This window comes from Panonychus citri, unplaced genomic scaffold (assembly GCF_014898815.1).
Source record: "Panonychus citri isolate SS breed McGregor unplaced genomic scaffold, ASM1489881v1 Contig00104, whole genome shotgun sequence".
In the NCBI taxonomy this organism is placed as follows: Eukaryota; Metazoa; Arthropoda; class Arachnida; order Trombidiformes; family Tetranychidae; genus Panonychus; species Panonychus citri.
Window position 1 is genome coordinate 1,873,996 of NW_026515509.1, and position 20,332 is coordinate 1,894,327.

Below are 20,332 nucleotides of genomic sequence, written 5' to 3' on the forward strand. Positions count from 1 at the left end.
TATAGTTCAAGCTGACGGACATATCTTGAGTCTTACCAAGACATCAATATAAGGAAATTAACTGATTGCTAGATTAATTGTGTTTGTCGAATAATCCTAGATTGTTGAATTGTTTGTTTAATTGGTTAAATTATTTTCCAAAAAGCCGCAAATTATTAACCGAATTTCGTAGCACAAACATTTTGGAAACGAAACATTACCGGTCATTTCTTAATTAAAGATTTTATTAATTAATGTAATGAAATGTTGACATGGTTATGAAATGGCTGATTCTTATTGCTGATGATTGAAATTTGGATGGCTTTCTGGTTGATTTAAGTCAATCGAAAGTTAAAGAAGACGGATAATCAGCTTAAACTGACCGGTGTTTCGGTGTTTCGGTGATTTTGATAAGAAGCACCAAGAACGGGACAAGAATGAAATTTGTGACCATGAGTGAGATGAAAGTTTGCTGCATCAAAGTTTGTTTCAACTTTTTATTCATCAATGAGATCTGGAAGATAACTGAATTCTTTGTAGAAACAATGTTTCATGAAATCGAATCCATAACAAATTGGTTCATGATCATCAACCAAATCAGGCCATTCGACGGGTTCGTATTCACAATCGTAATATATTGCGATTGATCTATTCTTTCTGAGACAATATTTGGTCAGAAAATCAGCTGATTTTTGCGTCACTTTCTTACATTTCCGTAAGTCAAATATCTCCAACTTAGGTAACAATTTTATCAATTCTTCTAAATCAAAATTACATACATCAAGCTTATCAAAATTTCTGATCGCTAAATGATGCAAGTTAGGAAATTTAGACAACAGTTTTTTAAGTAGTGGCCACGAAAAAACACCGAGACGAATCTAAAATAAAAAAATTCATGAAAATCTTGTGAACATTTATAAATCAATGATTGACTTACATCATCGGTACCCGCGTACCAAAACCTTCCCTAAATCGAAAGAATAGAGAAAAAAATCAACAAAAATCTCATAAACATTTATAACTCGATAATTGACTTACATTAACGATAACCAAATCTCTTAGATTGTAATTCTTTATCGATTCATCTATATAATTATCATATGCCCAATAACTGATAGAAGCGCTTTCCAAAGATGGACAAAAATCCATAAAATGAAATCCAGTGAATTGGTCAACCAAAAAAATTGTATTAAGTTCAAGGATCTTTAACGAAGACAAATTCGGTCCATTGTAAAAATACCCGTCCGCTATAATAGATCGTAAAAGAGTTAACCATTTAATTCAATAGGAAAATTAGTTCAAGTGGAATCTCACCTCCATCGAGTTGTAAGTTGAGTCGCTTCAAATTTGGAAAATATTCAATGAATGAAGGAAGATCTTTCATTGCAAAAAAGATACCGGAAACTTGTTTCAATTGATCAGGTCGAAAAACTTTTTTATAATCGAAATCAAACCTAAAATCTGCAGCGCACATTTCGATATTTTCCAAGTAACCGCATTTACTCAAGCTATGCATACCGATCAATCCCTTTATTTGTGGATTATTTTTGACAATTTTTGGTAAATTGAAAGCTTCATCAAGCGCAGTGTCTATAATCTAACGTCAAATTAAAAAACAATTAGAAAACAATATGATTGCGGTCAAATGCATAAATCACCTTTAAATTTGGAAAAAATTCGATTAAATTCCAATCATCATTACAATTTTTATCATGATTAATCCACAAACAATTCGCATCAATATAATCAACTTTATCTTCGGCTAAAAAAATTGGAAACAAGTATTAATAAAATAATGAACAGATCAATGCTAAATTAACTTACTACTATCAGTATCCATCGTTTGTAGATATTTTACTCGATTAAATCTCAGCGTAATTAAATCGGACCATCTCGAACAAACTTAAGAATCAAAAGTAAATAAGCATTAGAATTTCATCATCTAAACGGAATCTTAATCTTACCTTTAGATAATTGAATCAATTCTTTAACTCCATCAACATTTTCTAAGATCTTCCAAAGACAATTATCAGGTAAATCGTTTAATGACATGATAGAAAATTATAATTCACTTATGATTGATTTGGAACTTAATAAGTTAAACTTATCATTGAAATTGAAATTTTCAATTTGAAAACATTAACGATTAATCAGCAAAGTTAGTTTCCCTCGTGAAGAACAGCTGATTAATTGTCAAGACAAAGCGGTTTTTTCGAATGAAAAGAAATCGAATATTAATTATTTTCAATAAAGTAAGGCTTAAGAATTCAATATAAGGAAATTTACTTAGTGTTAGATCAATTGTGTTTGTTAAATTAGATGTCGAATAATCCTAGATTGTTGAATTGTTTGTTTAATTGGTTAAATTATTTTGCAAAAAGTCGCAAATCATTAACCGAATTTCGTAGCACAAACATTTTGGAAACAGGACATTACCGGTCATTTCTTTTTCACATAGAGGTCACAGCAAGCATTTCGATATTTTCAAAGTTATAATTTTTGCTATAATACTCAAGAGATCCAATTATTAACCCTTTTATTTATGGATTATTGTCAGTCATTTTTCGCAAATTACGAAACCAAATCTTGTAATGACGAGACCAGCACTCTATAATCTATCATGAGATTAAAAATCATCAGAAATGAACTTTATCTAAAGCACAGTTACCTGGATGTTCGGAAACAATTCTCTAAAAATCTGTTATTATGATTAATGACATGGTTATGATTTCACTAATTGGTTATTTAAAACTTGAAGAAATGTAACATTTCAAATGTTGAAGCACTAATTTCATTTGAAGTGAGAAAAGTTTACACAGAAAATTCACTTGAAAAACAGCTGATTAATTACTAAGAGCAAGACTTTGGATGAGACAAGGAGTCTTCAACAGTCAATTTTTTTTCATCAATGAGAATCGGAAGTGATTTCCGAGTAAACTATGTTTCATGAAATTGAATCCGTTGACAATTAATTCGTGATGATTGTCCAATTTAGGCCATTCATTTGGTTCCTTTCACAATCAATAGATTTTAAATTTTGCGCTTCATTCTTGTTCTGACCAATCACATGAATTGTTTACGAACCATTTTTGTTCAAATGTCTATAGAAAAGTAAATGCTTACAATTTGAAAGCATTGCCCTTTTATCATATTGTTGTTGTTTAATTTCGACTGATTTAATTAATTATTTTTCTTTTTGTATCTTATTTCATTTTGATCTATCGTCTATTATGACCACATCATAACTGTTGTTTGCCATTCTGTTGTTTCCAGTGAATAATCAATAGTAATCATGGCCGATGAGGCAGCTCGTATTCAACAATATGAATACAAAGCGGTAAGTTTTTCTTTCCTTTTCTTTTCTTTTTTATTTGATTTTAATGTTATTGTTTGTTAATGATTTTTTGTTTTCTTTTGACTTTTTGCTTATCAGAATTCTAATTTGGTTCTTCAAGCTGATACAAGGCTTAGTGAGAAAAGACCTAGAGATGAGGCTACTGGTGAAGTTAGCTCTCTTTCTGGTAAACTTGGAGGATCAAGAATGGGAGATAAATATCAAAGGTCTAAACCCTCTGTTATTAAGGAAGAAGAGGATAGAAAACGGAAGAAAAAGGCTAAATCTTCGATTTCTGATCTGGGCTCATCTTTTAGCTATAGTTCTTTAAGTATTGTCAGTGATCTTGAAGGAATGGGAATGTCATATACTCCCAAGACCCCAGAGACAAGGCAAACCTATGAGGCCTTGTTAAAGTTCATCCATGATATTTTAGGAGATCAACCTAGAGATGTATTGGGTGGTGCTGCTGATGAAGTATTGGCTTCTTTGAAAAGCGAAAAGACTGAGAAAGATAAACAGAAAGAAATTCGTGATTTACTTGGTGAACTCTCTTCAGAGCAGTTTAATATTTTATTTAATTTAAGCCGTAAAATTACGGACTACAAACTCGACGATGATCCATATAATGCCACTGAACAGGATTTAGATGCTACCATTGGTGTTAACGTTCAATTTGAAGAGAATGACGACGAAGAAGAAGAAGACATTGTAAGAGTTGTAGACGATGGTGAAGACGATGATGACAATGAAGGTGAAGAGGCAGGTGAAGGTGTAACTCTTCAAGCACACCTTGACACTTCTACTGGTAGGAAAAGTTCAGCTCCTGCCGTTAAACCGACTGAAGTATTACATCCAAGACAAATCGATGCTTATTGGCTTCAACGGAACCTAAACAAAACTTATAAAGATCCAGTTGAGGCCAAAAAGAAAGCAGCTGAGGTTATGGATATTTTAAAAACCGCTTCAGATGATCGAGATGCTGAAAATAAATTAGTTATGCTTTTAGGTTTTAAGTCGTTTGATTTCATCAAACTTCTTCGTCAAAATCGTCAAATGATTCTCTATTGTACTTTACTTGCTTCTTCTCAAAGTGCTGATGAAAAAGCGAGACTTCGATCACGAATGGCCTCTGATCCCGAATTGAAGCCTTACCTTTCCATGTTAGAAAGTACTGATGAGAAAATTGATTCTGGTGATGTAGATCGAGGAGAGACGAACAACCAGCCGAGAAAAGGTACTAGACACCGAAATCGACAAAGAAACTAAAGTTCAACTTTCGAAAGTCAAAATGCTGGACCTTGAAGATCTTGTGTTCGCCCAAGGATCTCATTTTATGGCTAATAAACGGTGTCAGTTACCAGAAGGTTCATTCAGAAAAACAGAAAAAGGTTGTGAAGAGATTCATGTTCCAGCTCTCAAGCCAAAACCTTTCGGTGAAAATGAGGTGAGTAGATTATTCAAAATTCTTAATCATTTATCTTCGTGCTTACCCCAAATATATTGAATCACAATATATTTGGTAATATTAAGAAGAAGATCAAAAGGTTTCGAATATTGAGATTTCAATCTTCATGTTGAGTTTTCGCAACTTTTAAATTAACATTTTTGTTTTCTCTCCTCTAGAATCTTATTGCTATTGATCAATTACCTGCTTATGCCCAACCAGCTTTCACTGGATTTAAAACACTTAATCGAATTCAATCAAGAGTCTACTCCTCTGCCATGAAACAAGATGAGAACTTGTTGATTTGTGCTCCTACTGGAGCTGGTAAAACAAATGTCGCTCTTTTATGCATGTTGAGAGAGATTGGTAAACATGTGAATCCCGATGGAACTATTAACGCAGACGATTTCAAGTGTATCTATGTTGCACCGATGAGATCATTGGTACAAGAGATGGTTCGAAATTTCAGTGACCGGTTAAAATCTTATGGTATTAAAGTGGCCGAATTAACTGGAGATCATCAACTGAGTCGTGAACAAATTAATGAAACTCAGATAATTGTATGTACACCAGAAAAGTGGGACATTATCACGAGAAAAGGCGGTGAACGTAGTTACACACAAATTGTTCGTCTTATTATTTTTGATGAAGTTCATTTACTACACGATGATCGAGGTCCAATTATTGAAACTTTGGTCGCCCGGGTGGTGAGAAATCAAGAGACCGCTCAAGATTCAATCAGAATTGTGGGCCTAAGTGCTACTCTTCCCAATTATGAGGATGTTGCTGAATTTCTAGGGGTCAATCGAAAGACTGGACTTCACTATTTCGACAACAGTTTCCGTCCTGTTCAACTTAAGCAACAGTTTATTGGTATCACTGAAAAGAAGGCAATAAAGAGATACCAATTAATGAACGAAATCCTTTATAAAAAGGTGGAAGAACAGGCGGGTAAAAATCAAGTTCTAATTTTTGTTCACTCGAGAAAAGAAACTGGTAAAACTGCTCGCTCTTTGAAAGATATGTTTTATGACAATGATAAATTGCACATGTTTCTCAAAGATGGTTCAGCTTCCGCGGAAATCTTACGAAAAGAAGCTGATGAAGTTAAAAATCTTGAACTGAAAGACCTCTTACATTATGGTTTCGGCATCCATCATGCTGGTATGTCTAGAGTTGAACGTACCCTAGTCGAAGATTTATTCAGTGATCGTCATATTCAAGTTCTCGTATCAACAGCAACTCTTGCTTGGGGTGTCAATTTACCAGCTCACACTGTGATCATCAAAGGAACTCAAATTTACAATCCCGATAAAGGAAGATGGACTGAACTTGGAGCCCTTGATGTACTTCAAATGCTCGGTCGAGCTGGTCGACCTCAATATGATAAAGAAGGAGAAGGTATTCTGATCACTCAACACAGTGAACTTCAATATTATTTGTCTCTTTTAAATCAACAACTACCAATTGAAAGTCAAATGGTTTCAAAATTACCTGATCTACTCAACGCCGAGATCACTTTAGGTAACATTCAGAGTATCAAAGAAGCAACTAAATGGCTTGGCTACTCTTATTTGTACATACGAATGTTAAAAAATCCATCTCTTTATGGTATCAGTGGGGATGATGTAAGTGAGGACCCAACTCTACAACGACATTTATCCAGTCTAGTATTTACCGCTGGATCTCTGCTTGATAAAAGTGGGTTAGTTAAATTTGATCGAAATCGTGGTTACTTCCAAGGAACTGAATTAGGTCGAATAGCAAGTCACTTCTACTGTACTCATCAAACGATGGCCACTTATAATCAACTATTAAAACCGACGCTCAGTGAGATTGAGCTCTTCCGGGTCTTCTCATTGTCTGGTGAATTTAGAAACATTACCATCAGAGAAGAGGAAAAACTCGAATTGCAGAAATTAATTGAAAGAGTTCCAATTCCAGTCAAAGAAAGTATCGAAGAGCCAAGTGCTAAAGTGAATGTCCTTCTTCAGGCTTATATTTCACAACTTCGACTTGAAGGACTTGCCCTAATGGCGGACATGGTTTATATCACTCAAAGTGCTGCGCGTCTAATGAGAGCCATTCATGAGATTGTCCTTCACCGCGGTTGGGCTCAACTGGCCGATAAAACTCTCTCTTTGTGTAAGATGATTGACAAACGAATGTGGCTCTCAATGTCACCTTTAAGACAGTTCAAGAAGATTCCTGACGATGCGATAAAAAAATTGGAGAAAAAGAACTTTCCATGGGAACGTTTTTATGACCTTGGGCCTAATGAAATTGGTGAATTGTTAAGAAGTGCAAAGATCGGGAAGCTTGTCCATCATCATGTTCATCGTTTCCCTAAACTAGACTTGACTGTTCATATTCAACCAATAACTCGAGCAACTTTAAAAGTAGAGTTAACAATTACTCCTAATTTCCAATGGGATGTTAAGTATCATGGTAAATCAGAAGGATTCTGGATTCTCATTGAAGATGTTGACCAAGAGATAATCTTACATCACGAGTTTTTCCTTTTAAAACAAAAGTTTGCCCAAGATGATCACATAGTCAAATTTTTCGTTCCTCTCACTGAACCATTACCACCTCATTATTTTATTCGAGTTGTTTCAGATCGTTGGTTAAACTCCGAAACAGTTTTTCCAATCTCCTTTAGACATACACTTCTTCCAGAGAAATACTTACCACCAACAGCTTTACTTGACCTTCAACCCAAGAAAGTTTCCGAAGCTTTCGACAAATTTCCTGCATACAAATCGTTGTACAAAGATGAGTACTTCAACCCAATACAAACTCAAGTTTTCGATGCTTTGTACAATAAAAATGATGACAATGTTTTCATTGGTGCTCCAACTGGTTCAGGTAAAACTATTTGTGCCGAGTTTGCGATGCTCAGATTATTTTCTAACAACTCAGAGGGACGAGTTGTCTATGTCACACCGAAACATGAACTTGCCGAAATAGTTTTTGCTAATTGGAAACAGAGATTTGGCAAATTACTTAATAAAAATGTGGTTATTCTCACCGGTGAAACGGCCGCTGATCTCAAGTTGTTGGCCAAAGGAAACATCATAATCAGTACACCCGAAAATTGGGATATTCTTTCTCGTCGATGGAAACAGCGTAAAAATGTACAAAATATCAATCTTTTCATCGTTGATGAACTTCATTTAGTAGGAGGAGATGACGGACCAATTTTGGAAGTTGTTTGTTCTCGAACTCGATATATTTCATCGCAGATAGAAAAACCGATTCGTATTGTAGCACTTTCATCATCTCTAACCAACGCTCGTGATGTTGCTGAATGGCTCGGATGTAAATCTGCTACTTTTAATTTTCATCCAAACATCCGACCAACTCCACTCGAACTGCATATTCGTGGTTTCAATCAAACACATAATGCCACTCGTCTCATGTCCATGTCCAAGCCCGTTTACCAATCAATCATCAATTCCTCTCCAAACGAGCCTGTGATTGTTTTTGTTTCTTCAAGGAAACAAACAAGAGTCACAGCGATTGATATTCTAATGTACACTGCTGGTGATGATAATCGCAATCGATTCTTACATTGCTCTGGAGAGGATATGAAACGTTACGTCGATAAACTTAGCGATCCCACTTTGAAAGAAATCATTGTCAATGGTGTTGCTTTTCTTCACGAAGGAACCAATCAAATTGATCGTCGTATTGTTGAGGAGCTATTTAATGTTGGTGCCATTCAGATTGTCGTGGTTTCAGCATCACTTGCATTCAGTTTAACAATCAAATCTCATTTAGTGATCATCATGGATACACAAATTTACAATGGAAAAGTTCATGCCTATGAAGATTATCCAATTTCAACAGTTCTTCAAATGATCGGACGGGCCAATCGTCCAATTAAAAACGAACATGGTGTTTGTGTTTTGTTTTGTCAGGCAGCGAAAAAAGATTATTTCAAGAAGTTCCTTTATGAGCCTTTACCTGTTGAAAGTCACCTTGATCATTTTCTTCATGATCATTTCAATGCTGAAATTGTTACCAAAACAATTGAGAACAAACAAGATGCAGTCGATTATTTAACTTGGACCTTTTTGTATAGACGAATGACTCAAAATCCTAATTATTATGGATTAACAGGTGTCACTCATCGGCATCTTTCTGATAGTTTATCTGAACTGGTAGAAAACACGCTTAATGATTTGGAGCAATCGAAATGTATCAGCATCGAAGAAGATATCGATGTGTCACCTCTTAATCTGGGAATGATTTCTGCCTATTATTACATCAATTACTCTACAATTGAACTGTTCAGTTTATCTCTTAGTAACAAGACCAAAATCAAAGGACTTATTGAGATAATTAGTTCAGCAACTGAATATGAAAGTATTCCTATTCGACATAAAGAAGACATTATCTTGCGACAACTTTCATCTAAAGTTCCAAACAAAATTCAAAACGCCAAATACACGGATCCTCATTTCAAGACCAATCTACTGTTCCAAGCTCACTTATCTCGAATGACCTTACCTGCTGAACTTCAATCTGACACCGAGCATATTTTAACTAAATCAATTCGTCTCATTCAAGCTTGTGTTGATGTCCTCTCGTCAAATGGTTGGCTAAGTCCCGCTTTAGCTGCCATGGAATTGGCTCAAATGGTTACTCAGGCTGTTTGGAATCGCGACTCTTATCTCAAACAATTACCTCATTTTACCTCTGAAATTATCAAAAGATGCACCGAGAAAGGAGTTGAATCCATTTTCGATATCATGTTAATTGAAAATGATGATGATAGGAATAAACTTCTTCTTCTCGACGATGCTAAGATGGCCGATGTAGCTCGTTTCTGTAACCGTTATCCGAACATCGAATTGAATTATGAAGTTTTAGGTAAAAATTCAATATCTTCTGGAGATTCTGTTAATGTTGTAATTCAATTGGAGAGAGAAGATGAAGTAACTGGACCAATAATTTCACCTTTTTTCCCTCAGGTGAGTTTTTGATTTGTTTTTCACAGAAAAAAATGGGAACTGATTGTTGTTTATTCTTTAAAACTTTTTTTCTTCATCCCAAGTTTATCTTTTATTGTTTTAAGATATTCATTAGTAATTTTTTGTCTTATTTTGTTCTGTTCATTAATTAATAGAAACGAGAGGAAGGTTGGTGGCTTGTCATTGGTGAACCAAAGTCAAATTCACTCATTTCCATCAAAAGAATAACCTTGGCGCAAAAACAAACAGTTAAACTGGATTTTATTGCTCCTTCGCCTGGTGATTACTCTTATACTTTATATTTCATGTCGGATGGATATTTGGGATGTGACCAGGAATATAAATTCAACATCAAAGTTGATCAAGGAGATCGAGGAGATCGAGGAATCAAACGACGTGCCAGTGATAGTGATTAATTTATGAAGAGAGGGAAACAAAAGTCAATTTAGCTCGGACTCAACTTGAATGTATAATTATTTTTTGTCATCATTTCCATCACCATTGAATATTGTTATTCCTCCATTTATATCTCGTCAAATCCATCATTTTGTCATAATAAAAGAAAATGTTTTACAACATAAAATCCTGACGTTTAGTTTTTCTTGGAAGATTTGACCTTATGTACTTACGCGTTTTCTAGTAATTTCAGTTATCAATAAGGAGTCCTTATTAAGGACTGGACATACGGAATGTAGAATAAATGTAACCAAAAGTGATATTAAACTTTGGGTTATAAAAGTTTCGAGTTTTATTCATCAATGAGAACTGGAAGACAGTTGAGAGATTTGTAAAAACAATGTTTCATGAAATCGAATCCATAGCAAATTGGTTCGCAAGTATCCACCAATTTAGGCCATTCGGTGGGTTCGTTTTTACAATCGTAATATATTTCAAATGATCGGTTCTTTTTGACACAATATTTGACCGGGAAATCAGCTGATTTATTGATCATTTTCTTACATCCTCTCAAGTCCAATATCTTCAAATTTGGTAATAATTTTATCAATTCTTCTAGATTATTATCATCGAGCTTATCAATATGTCTGATCGCTAGATGATGTAAATTAGGAAATTTGGAAAGTAGTCTTCGTAGTATTGACCACGAAAAAAATCCAGTCTGAATCGAAAGAATAGAAGAAAAAAATCAACAAAATCTCATAAACATTTATCACTCGATGATTGACTTACATTAACGATAACCAAATCTCTCAGATTGTAATTCTTTATCGATTCATCTACATAAAGAGCATATGCCCAACAATGGATGAAAGCACTTTCCAAAGATGGACAAAAATCCATGAAATGGAAACCGGTGAATTGTTCAACCAAATCGGTCGTATCAAGTTCAAGAATCTTTAACGAAGAAAGATTCGGTCCATTGTAAAAAACTTCGTCCGCTATAATAGATCGTACAAAGTTTTAATGATTTAATTCAATAGGAAGATTAATTCGAGTTGTATCTCACCTTCATCGAGTTCTAAGTTGAGTCGAATCAAATTTGGAAAATATTCAATGAATGCAGGAAGATCATACGTAAAAAAATAGAAGCATCGAACTTGTTTCAACTGATCATGTCGAAAAACTTTTTTAAAATCGAAACTAAACTCTGCAGCGCACATTTCGATATTTTTCAAGTCAAAACTCTTTCCGATAGAATTAGAAAGTCCAATCAATCCTTTTATGTTTGGATTATCGTTGAGAATTCTCGCTAAAATATCAGATCCAATTATAACACCAGAATAAGACGAAACCTCTATAATCTATTAGAAAATAAAATATCAATTAGAAAGCAACATAATTTTGATAAAAAATTCATGAGTTACCTTAAGATTCGGAAACAATTTGATTAAATTGTAATCATTCCAATTTGTAGCATGATTCAACCACAAACTGTTCGCATCGATATAATCAACCGCATCACTAACTAAAAAAATTGAAAACGAATTAATTGGAAGCATAAATCGAGCCATTAGAACTTAACTTACTAGTCATCAAACGAAGATACTTAACTCGATTAAATTTCAGCGTAATTAAATCGGACCATCTTGAACAAACTTAAGAATCAAGGGAAATTAAATGAGCTTTCAAATTTTATCACCTTAACGGAATCTTACCTTTAGACAATTGAACCAAATCTTTGACCCCATGGACATTTTCGAAGATCTTCCAAAGACAATTATCGGGCAAATCGTTAAATGACATGATTATGATTCCACTAATTAATCGCTTAAAAACTTGAATGAATGCTGAAGCACTAATTTGAAATTTCGGTTGAAGAGTCAAAAAACAGCTGATAAATGAACATATAAGAACGAGCGCTTTCTATGAATGAGATAAAAAGAGTATTTTGTACGCGTTTGAACTGCAACCTAGTATAATTCTTGGAAATTCTATGGAACAACTGAGAGATAACCGAGAGAATCAAAGAACCCGATAAATCAAAATATGGAAATGTTCTCGAAGTTTCATTTAATTTCGCAACTTGGTTTTTTATTAGCGATGTGATACTCCCATGGAGCATGAATCTTTAAGATTGTAACATCAATTCCCTCTATGATCTGAACAGGGTTCAAAAGGTTGAGCTTTTAATTAAACTATCCAAAATTTCACTATATTTGTCAAATTCTGCACGAGAAAATTTAGTAACTTTGTTACCTATTATATCAATTCGATACTCTCCAAGATGTGGTAACGATTCCAATAAATATCAAAATTCTTTTGGACTATTCACGATCTTACCTCATTATTATTGGCTCAATTGAAACTTAGCAGAATTTTAGAGATTTTCTCATGAAAATTATCAGTTGATTATGTTCAAATCAACTTTATTCATCAATCAAATGCGGAAGTGAGTCCCAAGTTTTAAAAAAACAATGTTTCATGAAATCAAATCCGTAAACAATCAATTCTTGAGGAGTGTTCAACTTGGGCCATTCGATTGGTTCCTCTTCACAATCGTAATAGATTTTAATTGATCGTTTGGATTTAGCACAATATTTAGCCAAGAAATCAGCTGATCTTTGAGTGATATTCTCACATTTTCTGAAGTCCAACAGTTTTATTTTTGGTAATAATTTCACCAATTCTTCCACATGATTGTCTTCAATCAAGTACCAGCCTCTAATCGCAAAATGATGTAAATTCGGGAATTTCGCCAAAATTTTTCGTAATGAGGACCATGTAAGATGGTGAGACTTTAAATGGAGAAATGAAAGAAAATATTAATGATAATCTAATAGGAATTTATTAATCAATGACTCACATGGACGATAACCAAGTCTCTTAGATTGAAATTCTTTATGGACTCATTTACGGTATCCTTCGTATAACCACCATTATCAGAATAATAGAGGAAAGCACTTTGTAAATTCGGACAAGAATCCATAAAGTACAATCCGATCAATCTATTCACCCAAGAACTCGGAGTAAATTCGAGGATCTTTAAATCGAGCAATTTTGGCCCATTGTAAGGTTTTGCTGAATCTTTACCAAACAAAAAGAAATTAAAACTTTGTGCATTAAGTCGTAGTAAACATACCATAATAGAGGGTTAAGCTAAGTCGTTTCAAACTCGGAAAGTATTCGACATATTGATAAAATTCAGACATGTAAATTTGCTTTAAGCGAATTTGTTTCAACTGATTAGGCCGAAAGACTTTTTTAAATTCGAATTTGAAATCTGATGAAATCATTTCGATATTTTCCAAGTTATATCTGTTCTCGACAGGTTCATAAAGTCCAATTAATCCTTTGATTTTAGGATGTTCGTTAATCAACCTTCTAAAATCATATGATTCAAGACGGAGAAAAACATCCTTTGGAACTTCCATAATCTATACAAAAAACATTCGAAAGATATTTCATTAAAAACGAACTTATTATCGATAGGAAAAATGCAAATACCCTTAGATTGGGAAACAAATCTCTTAAATTGTGACTTTTCAAAGTTTCTCTAGTATTTTTCCAAAGTTTGTCATTCTCAATGTAGTCACCGTCTCTTTGGCGTTCTAAAATTAGAAACAATCAATTTAAGAATTAGTCAAAATAAAGGCTTAATCAGGTGGAGGTTTACTTACTATCCATTAATTGAAGATATTTGACTTTGCTGAATTTCAGCAAAACGACCAAGAACCATCTTGGAGAGACTAAGAGATCAATAGAAAATAAATTTGGAACATTTCAACTTAAAACTGCATTTTGATCTTACCTTTGGACAATCGGATCAACTCATCGAATCCATTAAAATGGTCAAATATCATAAAAAGACACTCGTTTGGTAGATTGTTAATCGACATAACTCACTTGTCAGTTGAAATCAATTTAAGGAAATAATTTAAAATTTCAATTCAAAATTGGATTTTGTAAGCCGTTTCCCTCCAAAAACTTTTTACTACTAAAAAGTTTTCGTTAAAACCAGCTGATAGTTTCTGGTGCTTTATGGCTACATTAGTAGGGAAAATTTACTTCCAAAGCGCTCGTTTTGAGTGTGATTTACCGAATTCCAGAATAAAGGTATTTTATTATTGAGGTTTCAATGTTGTTTGTTGAAAATCAATAGTATGTTATATTTGGTTGAGAAAATTTTGAAGATCATTTTGTTAAACAGAACCTGTTTAATAGTTTTCTCATTGTTTCTTAGTTAATGATAAATTCATTAGTTAGATAAGTGTTTTGTCTGATCCTTTGATTTAGTTTCTTAGGAACATCCGGAATAATCCATTCGAGGAAAGTATTAAAAATCAATAACTGTGAGCTTACTGACATCTCTTGAAGGTTTAAGAACTAAATGGATAAATTATTTGAGTTTAAATTCTGACGCTTGTTTTTCTTTTGGAAGATTTGATAGACTGGTCCATTTTCTAATGATTTCAGTCATCAACAAGGACTGGACGAAGAATAATAAATGTTACCGAAGTGATATTAAACTTTGGGTTATATTTCATAATAGCATATTTATTAATATTGTATAATAGAAGTTTCGATTTTTATTCATCCATGAGAATTAGAAGAGAACTGAAATATGAATAAATGAGACAATTATTAACTACATGTAATTGAATAAAACGACTCAATTATATGGGTCATTTTGCAACTTTACTCATCAAGCAAATGCGGAAGTGAGTTCCAAGTTTTATAAAAACAGTGTTTCATGAAATCGAATCCATAACAAATTCGATCGCCAGTATTAACCAATTGAGGCCATTCGTTTGGCTCCTCTTCACAATCATAATAGATTTTAATTGATCGATTGGATTTCTCACAATATTTGGACAGAATATCAGCTGATTTTTGAGTCACTTTGTCACAACTCCTCAAGTCGATCAGTTTTATTTTAGGTAATAGTTTCACCAATTCTTCCACATGACTGTCGTCAATATTTTTATTCTTTCTGATTCCAAGATGATATAAATTCGGAAATTTCAACAAAATTTTCCGTAATGATGACCATGTAAGATGACCAGCCTTTGGATAATAAGAAACACAAAAAACAGTTAATCAAGTGCTAATTTTTCACTTAACGACTTACCTGTTTGATAACTAAATCTCTTAAATTGAAATTTTTTATCGAATCGTTAACAGAAGCATCCTTACCATGAATAAAATGTAAGAATGCACTTTCTAGATTTGGACAGGAATCCATAAAGGGAAATATAGAAAACTCATCATAAGGATATGTCACAATTTCTACTTCAAGTATCTTTAAAGCAGCCAAATTCGGACCATAGTATTTTTTAATGTCTATTTCGAAGTTAGAAAAATTAGATCATACATTTCACAAATCAATTCTTTTTAACATACCATAACGAAGTGGTAAGTTGAGCCGCTTTAAATTCGGAAAGTATTCGATAACTTGTGATAGTTCAGTGTAGTCTAAACTTTTGTCGAAGCGAATTTGTTTCAATTGATCAGGTCGAAAGATTTTTTTGAATTCGAATTTGAAATCTGATGAAATCATTTCGATATTTTCCAAGTTATATCCGTACTCAACAGGATCATAAAGTCCAATTAATCCTTTGATTTTAGGATGTTCGTTAATTAACCTTCTAAAATCATATGACTCAAGGGAAACAAAAAAATGCAACGGAACTTCCACAATCTATATAAAGAAAAATACGATGGATAGAATTAGAAACTAAATATTTTTCTGATGGAAAAATGCAATTTATCAATTACCTTTAGATTGGGAAACAAATCCGTTAAATTGTGACTCTTCAAAGTTTCTGTAGTATTTTTCCAAAGTTTGCCATTGTCAATGTAGTCCAGGTCACTGCTGTATCCTATGATTAAAGCAATCAAATGAAGAGTCAGTCAAAATCAAGAATCAATCAGTTGAAGGTTTACTTACTTCCAATCAATTGAAGATATTTAACTTTGCTAAACTTGAGCAAAACGACCAACAACCATCTCGGGGAGACTAAGAAATCAATAGAAATCAAATTTTAAAAATTAAAAGTTTAACAAATTTCAAATTTCGATAATTTGAACTTACCTTTGGACAATCGGATCAACTCTTCGAATCCATTGAAATGGTCCAAAATCATATAGAGACACTCGTTTGGTAGTTTGTTAATTGACATAATTCACTTGAGATCAATTTAAAAAGGTAAACAAAAATTTAAAGTTTAAATCGGTTCCCTCTAAAAACCAGCTGATAGTTTCTTGTGCTTTATGCCTCCGTTGACAGGAAAGGATAACTTTAATGGCGCTTATTTTGAGATTAATTTTGTTAGTGGAATATTCAAAATTTAGAATACAAAGCTTTGAATTTGACGTTGCTCGATAACGGAAAAGAATAAATTTAATTGAACAACAAAATTTCGATTTGCTTTCATTTGAAAACAAAACATTGCTGGTCATCTCTTAATCACCAATTCGTGATCTATGGTTTTTTAACATGCTCGTCGTCTATTTCATGATGCTGATGATTGATTCGATAAACTTGGTCCACTATAAATCGTAAAAAGATGTTAATCATATGATACAATTGGAAAATACGGTACAATAAAAACATTATAACACGTAACACCATTTACTTTACGTAAGACTAATTCAAGTTGAATCTCACCTTCATTGAGTTCTATGTTAAGTCGCTTCAAATTCGGAAAATATTCAATAAATATGGTAAAATAATTCTTATTAAAATTGCAGCAGTAAACTTGTTTTAACTGTCAACTTCAATTATTATTATAAGCAACTTTGCCTTCATATTGAAAAATTGGAAATCAAAAGTTAAAATTGTAGATGGATCAAGTGGAAATCAACTTACTAGTCATCAAATGAAGTTATTTTACTCAATTAAATTATAAATTAATTGTTTTCTAATTTTAATCAATTCTCTCTCTCTCTCTTTTTCATTAATTATAGCGAGTGTGAAACATAAACGCACTTATTTGCCGAACTTATGTAAATTGCTAAAACTTCAACGATTGTCAATAACTATAGCATTTTAAGATCTATAAATTCAATTTCACAATGTTATTCATTATATTATTATGATATATTATCTAGTTGAGAAACAAGTCACGTCAAGGTAAGTCACGAAAAAGGTCAATCGGATACTTCGTCCCTTGGAATCATTAAAACGATGGTGTCTATCAATCTTCCAATCTTCTTTATGGGGGTAAATCATCTATGGACCATAAAGATACTCATCGAATGTGATTCTACTACCAATGCCTCCAATTGATCCAAGTTTATCATCACTCGAAGAATACATACTAAATTTTATTCAATTCGAAAAGTTTTCCTCAACTATTCAAAAGAAGCGCTTTGACGCTGAACCTTTCAGCTGGAAACGGCTGCGAATAAGACAAAAGCTAAGAATTTGTTGAAAAAAATTGACGATATCAAATTGTTTCTGTTTCTAAATCGTTCCAAAACTGTTAATTTAAATTTGATTCCATCGGTTCAGTAAATTTCGATTATGTTCATAAACGATTTACCTAATGATTGTCTCTGGATGATCTTCGACAGCTTCTTTAATGTAGAAGAGTTAATCAAATTGTCTAAAGGTAAAATTTAAACATTCTGCTGTATCAATAACATAATTTGTAATTCTATTTGATTTTAAAGTTTGTTCAAAATGGTTTGATTTAATTTCCGTAAGATTTTCCCGAGTTAAATATCTACTTAACGGTGAGTAAATTTCCATCTACGTGTAATTGTTATTTTGGTTTGATCAATTTTTCCAATTCCATGGACCTGAAGAAAACACTATCGATCATATTGATTATACCAAGTTATGGATAAGAGATCCAGAGACGATCGGTAACCATAATTTACGAGAATTGTTACCAAACCTCAGGGTAAATAAAAAATTTCAGTTGTCTATTCGATATTTGTTCGTTTTTTTTTGTATCGATTAGATTCTCGACATCTCTGCTGATTTTTATGGACGTGGAGAAAAACTTGAAGATTTCAGTAAATTGATTAACAATAATACGAAAATAAAAGGATTGATTGGACTGGATTTTGTTAATTATCATAATCTCAACTTGGAAAATATCGAGATGTTTGCAATGGATATGTTCAATTATACAAAAGTCTTTCGACCTAGTCAATTGAAACAAATTCATTTTTCTGAATTCTATATGCAATATCTTTTTTGAAATAATTGAATACTTTCCAAATTTAAAGCGACTCAACATCTCAATGTTTGATGGTAAGTTATTGCGATTCGATTCATGTTCACGATTAATGAAAAAATAATTATTAAAGGTGAGGAAATTCGTTACAATGGTCCGGAAATGTCCAATCTCAAGATCCTTGAATCTTATACATTCGAAGGGCATGATAATTGTAGTGCTTTTCATTTGATGGACTTTTGTCCATCTTTGGAAAGCGCTTTCATGAAAAATTTTCCAGAGGATGATTTTATTGATCTGTCCTTGAAGAACTACAATCTCAGAGATTTGGTTATCGAAATGGTGAGTAGAAAATTAAAGATTCGCCTTAAATAATTAGTAATTTTCTGTTCTTCTCAAGCCAACTCAAGAAGATATGAATTGGTCATTCTTGCGAGATCTACTGTCCAAATATCCAAATCTACATAACCTTGCGATCAGAATGAGCGATGAGATTGAGGATTGTCATGTTGAAGAATTGGTGGAGATTTTGCCAGAAGTAAAATTGTTGGACTTCAGAAAATGTGAGAATATCACTCAAAGATCAGCTGATTTCTTGGCTAAATATTGTGCTAAATCCAAACGATCAATTAAAATCTATTACGATTGTGAAAAGGAACCAATTGACTGGCCTAAATACGACACTCCTCGAGAATCAATTGTCCACGGACTCGATTTCATGAAACATTGTTTTTATAAGAGTTTTTCCAATCTTCCATTTCTAATTGATGAATAAAATCGCCTAAATTTTATTGTATCAAAAAATATTCTTCCATGAATATTGAATATTGTCTCGAACATTTCAATCGAATAAATTATCATTAAAACTATAGTCTGATAATGAGAGAATTTCAGTTTATCAACCTGTCATTTTTCCATAATTTTACCGAAGAAAATTAACTAAGCATTTGAAGGAAGCTTTCACGTGTTCAATCAGACTTGGTGAATTATTGGAGTTCATTATCTTTTATTGCCAGTGTAAACCCTGAAACGAGGGAATCATAATGAAATTTTAAGTCATTCAAATTCCCATTTTAGCTCCTTTCTCTTCATCGTATTTTCATAAAAATCTGATCGAAGCCTGAAATGAGAAAAAGACTTACGGAAAATAGACGAACCCTCTATCACAAAGATAAAAGATCATTAGAAATGAACTTGATCTAAGGCACAGTTACCTTGATATTTTGAAACAATTCTCTTAAATTGTAATGTTGCAAACTTGTTCCATAGGTTATTATCGATCCAATCAATTGTACCTTAGAATTGTGAAAAGAGAAACGAATTAGTTAAAAGTGAAATCAATTAGATGAAAATTAATTTACTACAGTATCTCTCGATTGCAAATATTCAACTTTGCTGAACTTGAACAAAATTAAATCGGACCATCTTGAACAAACTTTGGAATAAAATTAAATAAATAAGCATTCAAACTTAATCGTAACTGAATATTACCTTAAGAAGATTGAATCAATTCTTTGAGTTCATGGTTTCAAAGACAATTATCAGGTAAATCGTTTAATGACATAATTGATTTGTAAACTTAAAGAAATGATGATAACTTATCATTGAAATTCAATGACATTAATGATTAATGAACAAAATTCGTTTCCCTCGGAAAGAACAGCTGATTGACTATCGAGTCCAGATGCTCGAAGCATTCATAACATGAGTTTTCGCAATGATAAATTTGCATACAAAAATTGGGAATAAAAATGAACTTTCGTCTTTCGCCTCGAAACATCATAGATGATCAATCTAAAATTCTATTCATCAGTTAAGATAGAAAGATAATCAATCTTTAAACATTATCGAAACTTAGGAAAACATTATCAAGTAAATTGTTTATTATCGATGAAGTAAATTGATTTATTTAAACAAAATAAATAAAGAATTTTAACCATCAATATACATTTAATTCAAATGATTATTTTATTGATTCGTCTTAGAAACTTTTAGTTTCACTTTTTTT

The 20,332-nt window shown here is 32.7% G+C and overlaps 6 protein-coding genes across 11 annotated transcripts in view; 2 read left to right on the forward strand and 4 right to left on the reverse strand.

Moving 5' to 3' along the window:
- The window catches only part of LOC128388973 (uncharacterized), a 24,916-nt gene extending 8,378 nt beyond the window's left edge, over positions 1-16,538 (reverse strand). The window contains exons 1-6 of one of the 3 annotated variants that reach the window (XM_053348457.1): positions 16,230-16,538; positions 16,086-16,154; positions 15,914-16,017; positions 15,539-15,836; positions 15,267-15,478; positions 14,672-15,202 (exon numbers count right to left, since the gene is read on the reverse strand). In XM_053348457.1, coding sequence (XP_053204432.1) covers positions 14,834-15,202; positions 15,267-15,478; positions 15,539-15,836; positions 15,914-16,017; positions 16,086-16,154; positions 16,230-16,317 — 1,140 coding nt within the window. In that variant the 5' untranslated portion in view covers positions 16,318-16,538 and the 3' untranslated portion in view covers positions 14,672-14,833. Of the gene's footprint in view, positions 1-14,671; positions 15,203-15,266; positions 15,479-15,538; positions 15,837-15,913; positions 16,018-16,085; positions 16,155-16,229 lie in introns of those variants that run through there. The other 2 variants (XM_053348458.1, XM_053348456.1) reach the window with 2 other exon arrangements.
- Positions 207-2,100, reverse strand: LOC128388971 (uncharacterized). Its single transcript, XM_053348451.1, has 7 exons — positions 1,944-2,100; positions 1,804-1,881; positions 1,638-1,741; positions 1,294-1,576; positions 1,018-1,226; positions 917-946; positions 207-857 (listed from the first exon to the last, which is right to left on the reverse strand). Exons 1-7 carry the CDS (start codon positions 2,029-2,031, stop codon positions 477-479), a joined length of 1,173 nt encoding a protein of 390 aa, XP_053204426.1. The 5' UTR covers positions 2,032-2,100; the 3' UTR covers positions 207-476.
- LOC128388963 (U5 small nuclear ribonucleoprotein 200 kDa helicase-like) lies at positions 3,151-10,322 on the forward strand. Its single transcript, XM_053348440.1, is given in 5 exon segments — positions 3,151-3,316; positions 3,413-4,518; positions 4,520-4,760; positions 4,940-9,739; positions 9,895-10,322. Coding segments are annotated over 5 exon segments (6,453 nt in total). The 5' UTR covers positions 3,151-3,271; the 3' UTR covers positions 10,156-10,322.
- On the reverse strand, positions 10,452-12,005 carry LOC128388980 (uncharacterized). The gene is made up of 6 exons (XM_053348466.1): positions 11,854-12,005; positions 11,725-11,793; positions 11,563-11,663; positions 11,205-11,499; positions 10,928-11,136; positions 10,452-10,856 (listed from the first exon to the last, which is right to left on the reverse strand). Exons 1-6 carry the CDS (start codon positions 11,939-11,941, stop codon positions 10,488-10,490), a joined length of 1,131 nt encoding a protein of 376 aa, XP_053204441.1. The 5' UTR covers positions 11,942-12,005; the 3' UTR covers positions 10,452-10,487.
- LOC128388975 (uncharacterized) lies at positions 12,293-14,095 on the reverse strand. Its single transcript, XM_053348461.1, has 6 exons — positions 13,947-14,095; positions 13,816-13,884; positions 13,643-13,746; positions 13,278-13,572; positions 13,002-13,222; positions 12,293-12,933 (listed from the first exon to the last, which is right to left on the reverse strand). Exons 1-6 carry the CDS (start codon positions 14,032-14,034, stop codon positions 12,565-12,567), a joined length of 1,146 nt encoding a protein of 381 aa, XP_053204436.1. The 5' UTR covers positions 14,035-14,095; the 3' UTR covers positions 12,293-12,564.
- Positions 16,539-17,550: 1,012 nt separating the features above from the next.
- On the forward strand, positions 17,551-19,195 carry LOC128388982 (uncharacterized). 4 transcript variants are annotated; one of them, XM_053348471.1, is made up of 6 exons: positions 17,551-17,751; positions 17,813-17,875; positions 17,948-18,045; positions 18,106-18,401; positions 18,458-18,666; positions 18,725-19,195. In XM_053348471.1, the coding sequence occupies exons 4-6, from the start codon at positions 18,392-18,394 to the stop codon at positions 19,097-19,099; spliced, it is 594 nt and encodes a 197-aa protein (XP_053204446.1). In that variant the 5' UTR covers positions 17,551-17,751; positions 17,813-17,875; positions 17,948-18,045; positions 18,106-18,391; the 3' UTR covers positions 19,100-19,195. The 4 variants fall into 4 exon arrangements, with proteins under 4 accessions (XP_053204446.1, XP_053204445.1, XP_053204448.1 ...); XM_053348470.1 differs by having other exon boundaries at positions 17,948-18,401; XM_053348473.1 differs by having other exon boundaries at positions 17,847-17,875; positions 17,948-18,401.
- Positions 19,196-20,332: the final 1,137 nt, after the last annotated feature.